Here is an 18,340-nt window from a genome sequence, read left to right as displayed (position 1 = left end):
TTCTATACCGAAGAACAACTTTCAATCTGAGTAAAGAATTGAGTGTGAATGAGCAAAATGACCTTTGTGGTCAAAGCGTTTTCCCTTGATAAGTTAGGGATGGCGTGATGGTGAATTGTAGCTTGCCGTTAAAGAAAGAGATTTCACACCAAAGGGAATAAACTTCTTTAGTCACTTTGACAGTGTACAATCATTCGTACGAATGCACGGATATGTGATTTAAAGGACAACCCCGGATATGAATTGAAATTTTAAGTTAAAAAGATGCAATCACGACATCTGCTAAAGGGAAAGACGTTTTTTAAGATCTTCTCTTTGCATCATCACTCCTGGGCTGCCTTGACCGTTTAAGCGCGCGAGGTTAAGCGCATAGCCGTTGGATGACGTGCTGGAGCGTTAAGTTTGCGCTATCGAGATTGCTTATCTAATCATAAAGTGAATCGGATAAGTTCCTATGAATGATATATAATCTTTTGTCATTACTGTGATGGAAGTGAAGTCTCCTATCAGCATGTGGATCAAATACTACACAAAAGACATTCAGTAGATCATTCATTCATAGAGATCATTGTACACGTTTAAAGCCAAGAGCATGCGCAGCAAGGGCAAGTGCCGTAGCACTACGATCATCATCTGAATCGGTACTGTTGCCCAACAAGATCGGGTTGGGATTGTTGGGTAATTCGAATTGCAATTCAGAGATGTACTTGTAGGTATGCCATGGCTCGGCTGAAGAATCGTCAGTGGGAGGGTAAACCAAGATGGTGGGATAAGTCTTCTTGGGATCAATGTTTTGCAAAGGCGAATATTTGCGTAACCAATCAAATGCCTTTGGATCGGAAGGTGAACCATATTCAGCAGCACGTGCATCTTTATCCTTTGATTGATCAGATCGTAACATATCAAAGACTCCAATTGTTGCAATATAGGCACCAATCAAACCTTCAGGTGCTTGGTTGATAACCGCTGCTGCTGCCAAGACGCCGGAATATGACACTTGGAAAATCACTTTACCAGGTTGTGTCCATTTTTGATCGACTGCATAATTGGTGACCGCAAGGATATCATCAAAAGTATTTTGCTTGTTGTCCAATTGCCCAGACTTGTGCCAGTTGTCCCCCAATTCACCACCACCACGAGGGGCAGCCAGAATATAGACCGCATCGTAACTTCTCACGAATGCATAACGATTAGCATTAAAGTAAGTTTCAGTTTTGTATCCATATGCACCGTTGAAGTCGATAATAACGGGGTGAGAGCCGTCCAACTTCAGACCTTTACGATGGAGGATATAAATAGGAATTTTGACATCGCCGGTCTTGCTTGGAACCCATTGACGCTCAACGATGTAGTTGTCCGGATCGATGACTTTAGTTTTTTGTTGGTATGCCAGCTCAGAGGTGAATGCATTTGTGGCAGAGTTCCACTTTAGATGATAGAACTGTTGGGGCGCGTTGAGGGTGTTAACTGTGACATAAACATCTTTACCAAACGCAAAGCCATCACAGTATGCCGAATTTGATATTGTGTTCAACAGTACTTCTTGAAGGCGAGCTCCAGTTTTGAGATCAAAGGCGATATATTGCGCTGCATCACCCTTTGTGAAAACAATAAAGATCTTGTCAGTATCATAAGAGACAAACTCTGAAAGCTTTGCATCTGGATTTTCAGGAACTACTGTTACTTCTTGAACGATTTGCGTGAGACTTTTCAAATCATCAGTTTGGATGGCTTTGGAAAAATCCAGATCAAAACGAGCAATCTTATGATTTGGTGCACCCTTAGAAGTCCTGAAGTAGAAAACTTGCCCACTATTAGCTGCAAGCTGTACGAAATAGGTATCATCGGCTGCGATCGCGAGCCATTTGATCGGTCCAGAAATTTGTTGATCAAGTGAGGCGATATATGCACGCCTAGTATCAGGGGATTTTGCTTGACCATACACAATAATGTATTGATTATCGTCTGAAAGTTGTGCCCACCAAACGCCGCCCTTCTCTGTGTTTGGCTTGACCACGACAGGATCATCTTTGGCATTCGTGCCTAAGACGTGATAACGAACAGATCCATCAGAGCTAGAATAGAAGAAGCTTTTGCTGTCTCCTGACCATGATTCGGAACCCCCTTGAATGTTATCGATAACGTCTGGATAATGACCATTTCCTCCCAATTGAACCTTTTGTGATTTGTCAGTCAAAGGTTTGGAAATGTCACGAACATAGATCTGGACATTTTCCCATGTACCTGGATCGGCAACGCTGTATAAAACCTTTGTGCCATCAGGAGAGATTTGTTGTCGAAAAGAGACCTTGCCGCCCAAAAGGCTATCATCGATCAAAGCCTTGCCCGGTAAATTCGCATATTTAGTACGAGCAGCATCATCCATATCTTTTTGTTTGGCAATGTAAGATACCCAAAAGGTCGATCCTGCTTCCATGAAATAGTACAAATAAGTTGGATCATCTTTGGGACCGAATGCAGAAGCACTTGTAAGTGTGGTACGTGAATCAACATCTTTGATTGCAGAACGCATGGCGTCTACATCTTCCAATTTATCCAAATAAGTCTTGGAAAAAGCAACTTGCGAATTGACGAAATCGCCAGCATCTCCTGATTCAAACCAATTGTACGGATCAGGAACTGAAACATTGCCTTTCGCTTCATAGGAACGATATTGAAATACCTCATTTCCACGTCGAACTGGTGGAAACGGCGTCGAACGTGGATCCCAACCTGGAGCATTGACTTGGGAACGTTTGCTGAACGGGACGCTTTCGACAGTGGAAATAAATACCAAAGCAATTGCAGCACAGAGCAGAATGAGCTGCATTGCGAATGGATTTGATGGAAAGATGAGTGGGGGTGCTTGCTGGTACGACAGAGAGAGGATTGAGTGGGAAGGGCACTGTTGGTGTGCTCTCTGCAGTGAGTGGGGAAAGGACCAAAAAAGAGCCGCCTTTTAAGTCTTTTCCAAAATCATGTAATACGACAACTTTCGAATTGTCACATTTTCATTTTTCTACCAACGGAAAGCAGCTATGTATGATATGTAAGGCTGTTTTCATTTCGGAATCACTCTTTCCTTACAGGTGCCTTAAAAAGAGAACCTATATGGTGGTGAGTATTGCACGGAACCTTACAATGCACTGTCTTCTGTCGGACTCTTAAAGCTGGAGAAGGCGCAATCGTGCATAAGGATAAAGCGGTATGCTTGTCTGAGAAAAGCAGAAGAAGAGAAGACTGTAATTAAGTTATTTGAAACCTACATTATATCACATTTTGTCGGATTCTTAAAATGCTGACTAACAAGCGTTGTATAAGTCAAAGTCTTATTTCTAAGACCGATAATAACTCAATGATATGCTATTCATGACAAAAACGCCACTTTGTCACATAAGTGAGCTTTTGATGAAACGGGAGAGGCAGCATGAATGAGAAAAAGATCAGTATTGCTTTCCACATGATCAGCTTATGAGCATACGGCAAGGCAAATTCCGCTATTGAGCACGCAATCTAGTCGAAATTAAGGCACGGAATCTCAACGAAGGAAGTTTGGATATTAAAGTATGATGAATTAATTGCATTCAATACATTCGCCTATGAATCAATTTGCACGTTTAAAGCCAATCGTATGAGCAGCAAGGCCAAATGCAATAACACTACGATCTTCTTGTGTATCGTTGGCGTTACCTAACAAAAGTGGATTTGGATTGTTGGGTAATTGATATTGCAATTCAGAAATGTACTTGTAAATGTGCCATGGCTCGATCGCGCCACCATCAGCAGGTGGATAAATGAGAATCGTCGGATACGCTTTGTGAGAATCAATGTTGTGCAAAGGTGAGAATTTGCGCAACCAGTCAAAAGCTTTTGGATCAGAAGGATCACCATATTCAGCAATACGAACGGCCTTGTCAGTTGATCGATCTAAACGTAGTAAATCGTAAATACCGCTAAAGCCAATGTAAGCACCAAACAAACCTTCGGGTGCTTGATTGACAATTGCAGCAGATGCTGTTGCTCCAGCATATTGAACGTCGAGGATCAATTTGCCGGGACTTGTCCATTTCTGATCGATTGCATATTGAGCAACTGAGATAATGTCATCAAAGGTGTTCTGTTTATTGTTCAACATTCCAGCCCTATGCCAATCTTCACCCTTGTCACCTCCACCGCGTGGAGCAGCAAGGATGTAAACAGCATTGTAGAGATGCACAAATGCAAAATGTTGTGCATCATAGCCTGATTGCCAATTGAATCCATAAGCACCATAGAAATTGATAATCACAGGATGAGAGCCATCAAGCTTCATATCTTTACGATGAAGGACATAGAATGGAATTTCATCATTTCCTGTCTTGCTTGGTGCCATTTGACGTTCGACGACGTACTTATTCGGATCAATTACTCCATCTAATTGTTGGTATGCCAATTGAGAGGAGAAACGGTTTTTGGCGTGATCCCACTTAAGATGATACAGATTACTTGGTGAACTGAGAGAATCAAGTTGCACGTAAGCGTCTGTGCTTGATGGAAAGGCTTGCAGTGAGACTGATGTTGAAGGTGTATCCAACGCTACTTGTTGAAGTTGAGCACCGGTTGTGAGACTGAAAGCGATCAGCTCGACAGCGTCATCCTTTTCGTAGGTAATCAAAATCTTGTCATTATCATACGACGCGAGATTTGTCATCTTCGCATCAGGCCTTTGAAGAATAGCTGTCACAGATTCAGCACCCTGGGTGAAGGTATTGAAATCATCCGTCAGAACTGCTTTGCTGAAATCAAGTGTAATTCGAACAATTTGATGATTTGGTGCATCCTTTGTTGTTTCAAAATAAAGATCATCGCCGACGCTTGCTACATAGTTCCAAGAGAAATCATAATCGGTTGAGATAGGAACCCATTTGATCGGACCGGAAATTTTTTGGTCAAGAGAAGCAGCATACATCTTTCTTCCATCAAATGAATCTGCTACACCGGTCACGAAAACGTATCGTTGATCATCCGAAATTTTCGACCACCAAAAACCTTCACTATCCGTGTTTGGCTTGACTAACACAGGATCATCCTTGACTTCCGTACCTAGAACATGATAGCGAACATTACCATCAGAGTCAGAATAAAAGAAGCTTTTACTGTCACCTGACCATGACTCAGTACTGGCATGAATATTGGAGACGACGTCAGGGTAATGACCATATCCGCCTTCTTGGATCTTTTGTGATTTGTCAGTTAAAGGATTGGATACATCACGAACAAATAGCTTGATATTTGCATATGTATCCGGATCGACGATACTGTACAATACTTTTGTGCCATCGGGAGAAATTTGTTGTTGCCAAGTGATCTTACCACCTAAAAGGCTGTCATCAATCAAAACTTTGCCTGGCAAAGTTGCAAATTTGGTACGAGCAGCATCATCCAGATCTTTTTGTTTAGCAATGTAAGAGCGGGAATACGCTGCACCTTTTTCTTTGAAATCGTACAGGTACGACAGGTCATCTTTAGGACCATAAGGTCTTGGTGCATAAAGTGGAGTGTATGAGTCTGCATCCTTGATTGCAGAACGGATGACATCCAAATCTTCCAACTTGTCCAAGTATGTCTTGGTAAATGCAAGTTGAGCTTGCTTGAAACTGCTTACATCTGAATTTTCAAGCCAGTTATATGGATCAGGAACTGAGACGTTGCCCTTTGCAGCTTCAGAACGGTACTGGAATACCACATCTCCACGGCGAACAGCAGGGAAAGGCGTTGAGTGAGGATCCCAGCCAGGTGCATTAGACTGAACGCGCTTGCTGAGTGAAGCACAATGAACAACAGCAAAAATGGTAAAAGCAACAGTCGCAGTCGAGAGGAATTTCTTTGAATGATACTTGATCATAGCAACTGAGGATGGAAGAGAGATCAAATGGAGACGATGATGCTGATGATTTTCAAAAGGAGGTGAAAGGCTTGCTTATATGTCTTTCTAAGGGGCTTGACTTACGGAATGGCACTTGAAATTTCTTCATATTTAATTTCGTTCTCCCATCGGACAGCAGCAAAGCGTAATTTGCGGGTTAAACTGATTTCGGGATCACTTCCTCCTCAAATTTGTTTTTACCCGGGTAGCGATCATAGTGCGGAGCCGTTCCATTGCACCATCTTCTAAAGGACACTGGAAAGCTTGATAAAGGCGCAATGATGCATGACGATGAAATGAGGGCGTTAGACAGCGGCCATTAAAAAAGGAAACCGGGCTTGTCAGACTGTCAGAAGTGAAAATTTATGGGTATCGGAATTCTTTTGCTTGACCATTGTAGGGTCATTAACCTTTCAATCGAGAGAGTGCATGTAGTCAAGGATAAAGTTATAATCCGTACGCGTAATTCAGGTTCACTCCGCGTTTCTCATTTTCTAATTCCCCGATGCACTAACAATGGACCATAAGCGAACTTACGCAAGGATTTACTATGATGCCGTTGGAGCTCTTTCTATCTCGCCACGAACAAGTCCTTAGAGATCACACAAGGTATACGAGGTGATGAAAGCAGATGGCATTTCATGATTAAACATTTCTTTATGAATCATTTCACCAACTTGAGGCCGATTGTATGCGCGGCCAGGGCAAAGGCAGTTGCGCTACGTTCGTCTTGCGTATCAGTGCCATTACCTAATAAGATCGGGCTTGGATTGTTGGGTAAATCATGTTGCAGCTCAGAGACATACTTGTAAGTGTGCCAAGGCTCGCCACCGTTGCCTCCGTCACCTTGGGGAGGGTAGAGGAGAATGGTAGGATATGCTTTTTTAGGATCAATATTTTGTAATGGTGAATATTTGCGCAACCAATCGAAAGCTTTAGGATCGGAAGGTGAACCATATTCGAGAGCCCGAGCAACTTTATTTGACGATTGATCGGACCGCAACATGTCATACAACCCACGTGTTCCAATGAAAGCACCAAACAATCCCTCGGGTGCCTGATTAACAATGGCTGCAGCTGCAGAAGCCCCTGCTGATTCAACATCGAGGATCACTTTTCCTGGACTTGTCCATTTCTGATCAATAGCAAATTGAGCAACAGAGATGATGTCTTCAAACGTGTTTTGTTTGTTTTGCAATTGACCTGCTTTATGCCAATCATCACCTGACTCCCCACCACCACGTGGTGCCGCGAGAATATACACTGCATCGTAACTACGCACAAATGCCATATGCTGAGGATCGTAAGAAGATTCGAGGATGTATCCATAGGCACCATAAAAGTTGATGATCACAGGATGCGTGCCATCAAGCTTCAAGCCTTTACGATAAAGAACAAAGATTGGGATCTTGACGTCACCTGACTTGCTTGAAACCCATTGACGTTCTACAGTATACTTTGCTGGGTCTATTGCTTTATTCTTTTGTTGGTAAACGAGTTCAGATGTGAACTTGCTTGTTCCACGGTTCCATCTCAGGTGGTAAAGTTGAGCAGGCGTATTCAAGGACGAAGCCTGCATGTAAACGTCTATGCCAGGAGGGTATCCATGTGTTTCGGTGGAAGTAGACAAGATACCCAAATCTAAGGATTGAAGGCTGACTCCTGTCTTTAGACTGTATGCAGTGAACTCCGACACATCATTCTTCTCGTAAGTAGCAAGAATCTTATCGTTATCATACGTGATGTAATGCGCTAGATTTGCATCTGTCCTTTGAGGAATAACAACAACAAAATCAGCACCATGAGTGAAAGTGTTGAAGCCATTATCAGTCTTGGCAGCTTTTGTAAAGTCAAGGGCGAAGCGGACGATCTGTTGATTTGGAGCATCTTTTGTTGTTCTGAAATAAAAGTCATTGCCAACGTTTGTTGCATAATCCCAATCAAAGGTATAATCAGGCGCAATGCAGAGCCAATTCATCGAAGCTGAAATTTCTTGATCAAGAGCAGCCACATAAAATCGACTACCATCAAAAATGTCCGATTGACCAGAAAGCAATAGGAACTTTTGATCATCACTCAATTCAACCCACCAACCACCATTGTTATCCTTATTTGGCTGAACGACGACGATATCATCCTTTGCATCTGTGCCCAAGACGTGGTATTTGATTGAGGTATCGCTTGCCGTATAAAAGAAACTTTTACTGTCGCCTGACCATGTTTCGGTACCAATTTGGAAATCAGTGATCTTGTCAGGATGACGATCATAACCACCCTCTTGCGCTGGTTTACTTTTATCTATCAAAGGCGAAGAAACATCTCGGACGAATAATTTTTGGTTGCCATACGTTTTTGCATCAACTGTTGTATACAAGAGTTTTGTTCCATCAGGTGAAAGTTGTTGAAGCCAAAGAAGTTCACCGTTTAATAGACTTTCATCAATCAAAACGTTTCCAGGAAAAGTTGCATAATGCGTTTTTGCTGCTTCATCAAGATCTTTTTGTTTGGCAACATACAGATAGCCTAGTGAATAGCCACCCTCATTGAAATAATACACGTATGTAGGATCATCCTTTGGTCCAGAAGCGATTGGTGGACGAAATTTGGGAAAGTTTGCTGCAGAGATGGCAGAGCGCATTGCATCCAAATCTTCCAATTTGTTCAGATACGTCTTAGTGAATGCAAGTTGCGCTTGGATAAAGTCACTTGCATCGGATTTCTCAAACCAATTGTATGGATCGGGGACTGAAACATTGCCTTTTGCCGCTTCAGAGCGATATTGGAACACAGCATCTACTCTGCGAACGGGAGGGAATGGTGTCGATCGTGGATCCCAGCCGGGCGCATTGGATTGCACACGCTTGTTCAACGAAACACACTGAACAAGGTTGAGGACAGCTAAAGCAACAAGAGCGTAGATGGTTCGAACCTGCATCGTAGAGGATTTGTCTGAGCAGGAATGGTGATACTTTGAGTGATGACAAGACCGACTGAAGGACAGGTGGGTGGTTTCTTAAGAATGCAACAAGAAAAGGCCTCATTTTATGTGAATTGGACATCATTGCTCTTCGATTGACTTTCTTCCGAAGATCGACGAAGAGTCAATTTTCATGTGATTGCCTAAGAGGTTGTGGCGCAATTGTGCATACGGAAGAGGCGGAGTTTCGCAATTTCAATAGAATTAATAAACTTTCGGTTGCATAATTAAACCTCACACATACCTCGCAGTAATGGGAATTGACAAACTTGTATATTTGGCAAACATTTCTCTATGAAGGCGTCATCTCTATTCATGAAGAGAGAATATGATCTTCTTGATGTGGCAAGCTGTCTCATTTCACGACTCTCAGCGAGAAATGTGACTTCAGAAAGAAAAACACCGTTTAAACTTAATTAGAACTATAAGTTAACATGGTTGGCGTAAATCACGAGGGAAAAGATTATATTAGTCAAGAAAGAAGTGAAGATGAGTACCTTAATTACGTCTTTGTATGCCCAAAGCAAGTTGAAGGAAACAATGTTGATGTGCAGCCAAGTTGACCCCGATATCCACATTATTAGTCAGAGTATTGTGACCGGTTTGGCTCAAGAATTGCATGAGGAGCGGGTTGGTACTGTTGGGATACGAATATTGAATTAAAGCCAAAAACTTGAAAGTGTTAGAAGCAGATACAATATCATCGGTTCCTCCTGTAGTGAGCAAAATTGGCGGCATCGGCTTCTTAGGATTGACATTCAAATATGGATCCCAACTGATGATTTGATCAAAATCGGTTGAATTATAAGGATCGCCAAATTCGCTAATTTGAAATGATCCTGCAAAGGAACGGGTGAGCGAGAGCCAATCCACAGGAGCACTGTCTGCTAAAATTGCTCCAAAAGTATTGACAGGTGCTTTTTGTGCAGCTACTGTGGCGGCTAGACCGCCACCAGAAGAACCGTGAGCGATTACTTTATCGGGCGCACAGATTTTTTGCTTCACCATTTCTTGTGCGACAGCAATGATATCATCCCAGGTCTTTTGTCGATTGTTCCTGGCTCCAGCTAAGTGCCATTCTTGTCCATTATCACCTCCACCACGAACGCCCGCAAATGCAACGACACCTTCGTAGTTAAAAAGCCATGATGCTATCTTTTCCTCCCAGTTTAAATTTTCCAAAAAGCCATAAAATCCATAAAAGTGAAGCCAGCAAGGTAATGTTCCAGTTCGTTTCTTTTGCTTCTTGTTGTAAATGATAAAATAAGGCACCTTTGTTCCATCAGCACTGGTTGCGGAAAGTGCTTCCGTTATATAATCTTCAGGATTCGAATTCTTTACCTTCGTGATCAACAGTGTGTCTTGAGTAACCTTGTCACTTTGATCAATCTTGATTCTATGGAATGTGAATGGTGAAACGGTGGTGGAGTATTTCAAGATTAAAACATCGCTACCAAATCCAGTGGAGTATACACCGTTCAGATTTCCGTCTTGACCAGTTTGAAGCTTTTGCAGTTGTTTACCTGTGCTTAGCTCGAAGATATAAACAACATATTGACCTTTCTCCGTATAGACAAAAGCAGCTTTGTTTTTGGCGATTGGAGAAGTGAAGTAAAGGTCCGAATTTCTGCGTGTCGGTATCACTTCGATCATTGGAAGCCTATCCGTCAAATCTCGCAATTTGCTCACTTGACGTGCTTTGCTGGCATCTAATTTAACTTTAACGACTTTATGATCGATGGCATCTTTGTCAATCTTGAAATACCAATAATCATCAAGGATGCCAACTGAGTCGTGCATATAATCATTTGAGGGAGAAACTGAAAACCATTTCATCTTTTCGGACAATTCTTGATCCGCAAGACATGTGGCATAAGCGACCGCGTGACTGTCCGCACTCGAATAGCCCCAGACCACCAACCATTTGCCATCATCGCTCGTATCCACACTCCAATAGTTTCCCGCATCAGTATCTGGCTGCACAATTGTGATGTCCTTCTCATAAGGCGTTCCGATCTTATGGAAGCGAATCTTTGATCCGACATCGGTAGTATTGCTCGTTCGCGGGTCATTAATCTGACTGTAAAAGAATCCACTAGTAACATTGTTCCAACTGAATCCACCGTCACAAGATGGAATAACATCAGACATTCGACCATCGCCACCAGGAACGATTTTTTTGGTAGTTTCTGACGTCAAAACAGAATCCAAAGTACGTACATACCATGTTCCGACATAAGCATCAGTTTCGACCACATAATAAACAAACAATCCTGTGTCTGAGTAGGCGAATTGTTTGATCGTTGCTGTACCATTCTCGCTCAACAATGATTCGGATAGGAACTTTTTACCAGGCGGTTTTGCGAAATTGTTTTGCTTTGCAGCTTCAATTTCCTCGGGCGAGGCAATGTAGAAGGTTCTAAGATTCTCATTTGCGAGTCTTAGAGTGTATGTGTAAAAAGAACTTCTGTTTCGAAGGGAGCCATAATATATTTTACCGTACTCGTCATAATCGTATACATCACGAATTGATTGGCTGATTGCATTGTAATTTTTGCATTTGGCCATATACTTCTCCGTCAATGATAACTCACTATCAATGAATTGCTTCACTTCAGGTGTGTCAATCGGTTCTTCAAGCCAAAAGTAGGGATCTTTCAGAGTAACATTACCGTTTGCCTTTGCCGAACGGTAAGACCATGTCTTGTTAACCCGCCTTACATTTGGGAACGGCGTCTCTTTTGTACTCCAATAGGGCAATTTATTCCATCCAGCGACAAAATGGACTAATTGGGCTACTAGAAAAATCAAAAAGATGGTTTTGTTCATGATGGGTAAGGATGATATTGAGCGGAAGGTTGGAGCGGTTTTGCTCCTGTCACTTCTTTCATAGGAAATCTTATGTATCAAGCTTTTACACAGTAACGGACCGAAAAAAAAAAAAAACTCATTTACTGGGCGGAAGTCAGCTGATACACTAATCATTTTTCTATATGAGCTTATCATGGCGCCGAGACTAATATAAACTCTGTATGATCAACCGCTTCCTCCGCTACGGCTCAGTAGGTTCCACTATTTCGTTTAAAAGCACATCCTTCCACTGACTTCTGTGACCTTTCAGCACTAAGTTTGCGGTATCAATACCCTAATGTACGTGCATATATAACTTGCATTGTACTCAACGTGACCTCCTTACTAGTGAAATTTCAAGAGCAGCTACTTTAAAGTTTCTCACGATGCAGTTATAAAAAAGTTTAATTCAGCTCTTATTTACCTTCCGCTTTCTTTGCAGAATAATTGCGGGTCCGCCGCTTCTCAGATTAAAGAAGAGCAGACCCAAAATTAAGCGGATCAGGAAAAGTAGTGTTTGATCAAAATATATAAAATGAAAGCTACTTTTCTCATTCAAGAACCTTCTCACTCCAGTGCATCCAACATGCATAGCTTAAAAACGATGCTTTCCGGGCTTCTCCTACTTTCGCTCTTTGTCATCGATTCATTTGCGAACAAGGCACCCTGTTGGAGTACGAAGGACACGCCATTCCCCAAAGCGAGACGAGTGGACAAAACATGGACTTATCGATCAGCAAAAGCACATGGAAATGTCACTTTTCCAGATCCTTACTTCTGGCTTGAGCAACCATACACTACCACTAAAGAAGTTCAAGAATTTGCTGCTGATCAGCAAGCATTGACGGAGAAGTATATGAGCAAATGCACAAATGCCGAATCGATCACTCAATCGATCAAAGATGCTTTTGATTACAACAGTTATTTTGATATCACGTTTTTGGATAACGCAATTAATCCTTTCTACTTCTTCAGCTTGCAAAGAATTGGTGAAAGCCGTAAAACATACTACATCGCCACACCTGAAGAAATGGAAGCAGGAAGAAAGACCAATTTCGCCAATCCTCCCGGTCATAAATATTTTGATGAAGGTGCATTATCGGTCAATGGTACAGCAAGCATACAAACATATCAATTTTCAACTAATGGTCTTTACTTGGCCTATCTTGTCATTGATGCTGATGCCGATGTAGGCACATGGTATGTTCGGAAAACCACTTCCCCATTCCTGAAATATAGCAAGACGCCAGGCGGTGATGGTCGGTTACCAGAGGCTGTTCCACGTGGTGATGGACATATAATGTGGCGCTCTGACAATGCAGGATTTTACTATGTACAAGTGAATGATCCAGAAGGTGGAACGAATACGGATATCGGATCAGTGCTTCGTTATCACAAACTAGGAACAGCTTATGAAAAAGATGTTCTGCTTGTACATGCTGATCCAAGTCAAGATAGTTTCTACAGTATAGTTGAAAGTTTAGACGGCAAATGGCTTGTTCTGGTCAATTCAAAAGGTGCAGGACAGACCTCGATTTATGCAACCAGGCCATTAGAACAAACACTCTCAGATAAAATGAAGTGGATCTCAATCGTTCCTACCCAAGAAGATGACCTTACGGCAATTACTACTATTGGTGATGATCTTTATGTTCAAAGTGATCATGATGCTCCAAATTATAAGACTGTCAAATACAAGATGGATTGGAGTAAAGCGCGTGTTGTAAACAAGTTACAAGATTTGAATGACAATGTTGATCCGGTCGACGTTATTCCAGCTCGTAAGGACGCTTTGTTAAATTTTGCGGTGCCTTTCGACAACGACAAGGTTGTCTATGTGATGACTGAGAACGGAAAATACACTCTTTATCTCTATAGCCTTCTCACCGGAAAGTTGATCCAGCAAGTTTTACCAAATGAAACCTTTACAGCACATGAAGTGATCTATGCCGATTCAGGCAGTAAGAACATTGTATTGGCCTATTGGGGTCCTTATTCACCTCGAAAATGTGTTCAAATCACATGGGACGGAACAAAAGTCGTTGACAAAACGTTTTTCATCGAAACGGTAAAAGGTACAAAACCTGGCGATTTTATGACGGAGGAGTTGGAGGCAACCAGTAAAGATGGAACAAAGGTACCATATTACGCTGTTCATCACAAAGACACAAAAAGGGATGGCACCGCTCCAGCAATGATGCACTTCTATGCCACTTATGGAGATGTTGAAAACCTATTCTGGTATCCTATGCATTATTCATTCATGAACAGCTACAATGCCGTCCTGGTTTATGCTGGTGCACGTGGTGGCGGTGATAAAGGAGCTGACTGGCATATAGCTGGAGAGGGGATGAGAAAGCAAAACACTTTCGACGATCTTATTGCAGTGGCACAAGATTTGGTAAAACGCAAAATTGCAGCACCAGGAAAAGTTGTTCCTGAAGGTGTTTCCGCCGGCGGGCTCAACGCAGCCGTTATTGCCCGACAAGCACCTCCCAATACTTTTGGTGCTGTCCTATCTGATTTACCTCCTTTGGATTGGTTTCTGATCGATCGTAGTAGAGCTGGTTCATCTCAATACGAAGACTTTGGCAATCCACACAACGCAACAGAGTTTGATGTTATAAGATCTTGGAGTCCGTTACAGAATATCGATGCAACGGAACAAAAAGTCTATCCTCCAATCTTGGTGACAGCTTCTGATTCGGATCAGAGAGTCGTTATTGCTCACGCTCTAAAATTTACAGCACAACTTCAATTCAGCTATCCCAACAGCCCAAACCCATTACTAATGCACATTGCCAAAAGTGCTGGTCATAGCGACGTTGGCAATAACCAAGACACTGCTATCATCAAAAACTTCCATCAAGAATGTTTTGTTCAACTTGCTTTGGGTTTGACAAAGTACAGATGATTCATCAAAAACCTTTCACACTCCTTTTGCTTCATAACATCATACTGCCGTGTCTTCATGTGGATGTTGGAATAATATCAATTTCACATAATATCATCGTTCATACGTCAGTTTACACGCTTTAAGCCGAGAGTATGCGCAACAAGAGCAAACGCAACTGCATCACGATCAGATTGCAAGCCGGTATTATTGCCCAACAAAAGCGGACTTGGATTGTTGGGCAATTCATATTGCAGCTGAGAGATGTACTTGTAGCTATGCCAAGCCTCTGTTTCACTGTCATCATCGGAAGGAAAGATTAGGATCGTTGGATAAGCCTTCTTAGGGTTAATGTTATGCAAGGGAGAATATTTACGTAACCAGTCAAAGGCCTTAGGATCAGATGGTGAACCGTATTCGGGGACAAGTTTGTCTTTGTACTTTGATTGCTCAATTCGCAGCAAATCGAAATATCCATGACTACCAATAAATGCACCAATCAAGCCTTCAGGAGCTTGATTGACAACTGCTGCGCCTGCTACGGTTCCGTGAGATTCAACTTTGATAATCACTTTACCCGGACTTGTCCACTTTTGATCGATAGCATAATCAATAACTGCACGGACGTCATCGAATGTGTTCTGTTTGTCCTTCAATTGCCCGCCTTTGTGCCAATCATCGCCCAGCTCACCACCACCACGTGGTGCGGCGAGAATATACACTGCATCATAATTTTGAACAAATGCATAGTGATTAGGATTGAAATGCGTAGGAAGACTGTAGTCGATAGCACCAAAAAAGTTGATAAGGGCAGGATGAGAACCGTCAAGCTTCAAATCCTTACGACGCAGGATATAGAATGGGACCGTGACATTTCCCGTTTTACTCGGCGCCCATTGAAGTTCAACGATGTACTTGTCCGGATCAACGGTCCCACTCTTTTGCTCAAATGCTAATTGAGAGGAGAAACTTTTTGCATTGCGATCCCACTTCAGATGATAAAATTTGCTTTGTGTATTCAGAGACGTAATTTGCACATATACGTCTGTGCTTGAGGAAGATCCTTGAAGCCATGCCGAGGTGGACAATGTATCTAATGCTACTTTTTGAAGTTGAGCACCTGTTGTGAGGCTGAAAGCAATCAGTTCTACTGCGTCATCCTTGTTATACACAAGCAGTATTTTATCTTTGTCATACGGTGCGTAGCTTGCAATCTTTGCGTCAGGCCTTTCAGGGATTACTGTTACACCCTCAGCTCCTTGTGTGAAGATGCTAAAATCATCTGTCAAGACTGCCTTAGAGAAATCAAGATTGAAGCGAACGATTTGTAAGTTTGGTGCACCCTTTGTGGTTTGGAAGTAGATGCTGTCACCTACGCTTGCTGCATAATCCCAAGCGGAATCATGACCGTTTGCGATTGGAAGCCATTTGATGGGACCATTAATTTGTTGATCTAGCGAAGCGGCAAATACGAGTCTAGCTTCGTATGATCGTTCAATTTCTTGACCAGAGACGAAAACATATTTTCCATCGTCTGAAATATCAGTCCACCAATTCGTTTTACCATCTTTGTTAGGTTTGACCAATACAGGATCATCTTTGACATCTGCGCCCAGGACATGATGACGAACGGAACCGTCAGGACTCGTATAGAAAAAGCTCTTGCTATCACCTGACCAACTCTCAGAGTGACCAGATACAACGTCAGGATAATGGCCATAACCACCTTCTTGCACTTCTTGCGATTTGTCGCTGAGAGAATTTGAAACATCACGAACGTAGACTCGGGAATCGCCATATGTTACAGGATCAATGACGCTGTACAGCACTTTGGTGCCATCAGGTGAGATTTCTTGTTGACGAGTAACTTTACCCTTCAAGAGACTATCATCAATTAAGACTTTACCAGGCAAAGGTGTAAAATTGGTACGAGCAGCTTCATCCAAATCTTTTTGTTTGCAGATATACGAACGCCAAAATTTTACACCTTTGTCCTTGAAGTAGTAATGATATGTTGGATCATCAGCGAGTCCAAAAGCAGTAGGCGCATACAATGGAAAGTATGCATCTGTATCTTTGATAACAGAACGAATGACATCCAAATCTTCTAATTTATCCACGTAGGTCTTGGTGAAGGCAAGTTGCGCATTGACAAAATCGCTCGCATTTGATGTTTCAAACCAATTGTATGGATCAGGTATTGAGACATTGCCCTTTGCGGCTTCAGAGCGATACTGGAACACCACATCTCCACATTGAACTGAAGGAAACGATGTTGAATGTGGATCCCAGCCAGGAGCATTGGATTGGATTCGCTTGCTGAGCGAAGCACTCTGAACGACAGTAAAAATGGCAAAAGTGACAGTCGCAAGCGAGAGGAATTTCTTGGGATTATGAATTAACATAGTCACTAGAGATGATAGGAGAATGGTGAATGAAAGGGAAAAAGGTTGAAGTCTCTACATTGCTGGTATCGAGCAAACTAAGTCGATAAAGGACGGCTTCATACCACCTTGCATGCTCTGTCATTCGTCCTATTTGTCTGATTTTTTTTTTTAACATGTGGGGCTAAATAGATTTCGGTACCTTTCTTTCCTCTGAAGATAGGCAATGGCGGGCCGTGTATAGAAATCTTGTGATCATCATTAATGCGGGATTGGCGCAATCGTGCATTCGGATGTGACTATCGTGTAATATTATCAAATTCACGGATTAATTCAAGCAATCAGAGTGCGGCCAAAATGTGACAATTGAAAGCGTCTACGAAAAGCAATACGACTTAATATGATGCTGTTGGGGTATGACTAACGACTTTGATCAAAGGGTTACTGAGGGGAGGCGTTGATATGGAAATTGTCACTTTTTGCCGGTGATGGAACCATCAGGTAATGTAACTTGCTGATTGTTCTTTGCTGCCCAATCTTTAAGCGCAGATGTCACTTGTGGGATACTGCTTACTGGACCAAAAGTGACTATACTGCCTTCACTAACACTTCCGGCATTAGTTTCTTGTGTAAGATCTTTGACCACTCTTGGATGACAAGCAGGACTATTGGGGAAACCACAACCGTTGCCAGTGTCAATCTCAAGAAGCACGCAAGCGTTCAATAGAATTCCATCTTTACGGAAGTCCATGCTACCAATCGTTCCCCACAAAGCAGCTACGATATAGTCATGTTTGCATTTTGGATCTTTTGCGCATTGTTGATTGAGTCCATGTTGAGTATTAAACAAATCATTATCATAGCAGCTAAGCATAACGCTTGTACCTTGAGGGAAATCAGCTTTGTTATCGTACTCTGCAACGCTTGGAATTCGGAACGAATTAGGATCAGCGAGATTGTACTTTGTACGAACTTGGTCATTGAACTTCTGGAATGTGAATTTTACACCCCAACCCATTGCTTGACCGATAACGGCATCATTTCTCAACATCGAACGACCGCCACCGTTAACATCAGCACCATAATAGATATAGTCAGAGTGGTCACCCGTTCCTCCACCTGCTTCTGGACCAGCTAATGATGAGCCAATACCCGCCGAAGCCATTGAAGCGGAAGCCAAAGCCAAGGCGAGCTTTACTACCAAAGAATTACGCATCTTTTGTTTGAATGTATGGGAGAAAAAGGACGTTGAGAAGGGCAAAAAAGCAACCATTTATACCTTGCCTTTCTGTGTATTCCGATGGAGACGGTCGAAGTTTGTTCAGCTCCCT

General features: G+C 42.3%; 7 protein-coding genes across 7 annotated transcripts; 1 reads left to right on the top strand and 6 right to left on the bottom strand.

The window, feature by feature from the left end:
* Positions 1-565: 565 nt before the first annotated feature.
* Positions 566-2,830, bottom strand: FA14DRAFT_176146 (uncharacterized protein; the record flags this gene model as incomplete). Its single annotated transcript, XM_025500645.1, has 1 exon — positions 566-2,830. One exon carries the CDS (start codon positions 2,828-2,830, stop codon positions 566-568), a length of 2,265 nt encoding a protein of 754 aa, XP_025357142.1.
* Positions 2,831-3,554: 724 nt separating this feature from the next.
* Positions 3,555-6,329, bottom strand: FA14DRAFT_159169 (uncharacterized protein). Its single transcript, XM_025498087.1, has one exon. It carries the CDS (start codon positions 5,882-5,884, stop codon positions 3,605-3,607), a length of 2,280 nt encoding a protein of 759 aa, XP_025357141.1. The 5' UTR covers positions 5,885-6,329; the 3' UTR covers positions 3,555-3,604.
* Positions 6,330-6,535: 206 nt separating this feature from the next.
* FA14DRAFT_7343 (alpha/beta-hydrolase) lies at positions 6,536-9,110 on the bottom strand. Its single transcript, XM_025502793.1, has one exon. The coding sequence runs from the start codon at positions 8,838-8,840 to the stop codon at positions 6,570-6,572; it is 2,271 nt and encodes a 756-aa protein (XP_025357140.1). The 5' UTR covers positions 8,841-9,110; the 3' UTR covers positions 6,536-6,569.
* Positions 9,111-11,711, bottom strand: FA14DRAFT_183219 (alpha/beta-hydrolase; the record flags this gene model as incomplete). The annotated part of the gene is made up of 1 exon (XM_025501296.1): positions 9,111-11,711. The coding sequence occupies one exon, from the start codon at positions 11,709-11,711 to the stop codon at positions 9,381-9,383; it is 2,331 nt and encodes a 776-aa protein (XP_025357139.1). The 3' UTR covers positions 9,111-9,380.
* Positions 11,712-12,285: 574 nt separating this feature from the next.
* On the top strand, positions 12,286-14,777 carry FA14DRAFT_183216 (alpha/beta-hydrolase). The gene has a single exon (XM_025501295.1). The coding sequence runs from the start codon at positions 12,319-12,321 to the stop codon at positions 14,644-14,646; it is 2,328 nt and encodes a 775-aa protein (XP_025357138.1). The 5' UTR covers positions 12,286-12,318; the 3' UTR covers positions 14,647-14,777.
* FA14DRAFT_152258 (uncharacterized protein) lies at positions 14,754-17,030 on the bottom strand (the record flags this gene model as incomplete). Its single annotated transcript, XM_025497518.1, has 1 exon — positions 14,754-17,030. The coding sequence occupies one exon, from the start codon at positions 17,028-17,030 to the stop codon at positions 14,754-14,756; it is 2,277 nt and encodes a 758-aa protein (XP_025357137.1).
* Positions 17,031-17,481: 451 nt separating this feature from the next.
* Positions 17,482-18,225, bottom strand: FA14DRAFT_152257 (uncharacterized protein; the record flags this gene model as incomplete). The annotated part of the gene is made up of 1 exon (XM_025497517.1): positions 17,482-18,225. The coding sequence occupies one exon, from the start codon at positions 18,223-18,225 to the stop codon at positions 17,482-17,484; it is 744 nt and encodes a 247-aa protein (XP_025357136.1).
* Positions 18,226-18,340: the final 115 nt, after the last annotated feature.

Source organism: Meira miltonrushii (genome assembly GCF_003144205.1).
Source record: "Meira miltonrushii strain MCA 3882 unplaced genomic scaffold FA14scaffold_1, whole genome shotgun sequence".
Classification (NCBI taxonomy): Eukaryota; Fungi; Basidiomycota; class Exobasidiomycetes; order Exobasidiales; family Brachybasidiaceae; genus Meira; species Meira miltonrushii.
Note: the sequence above shows the minus strand (reverse complement) of the source record. Positions and strands in the feature narration are given on the sequence as shown.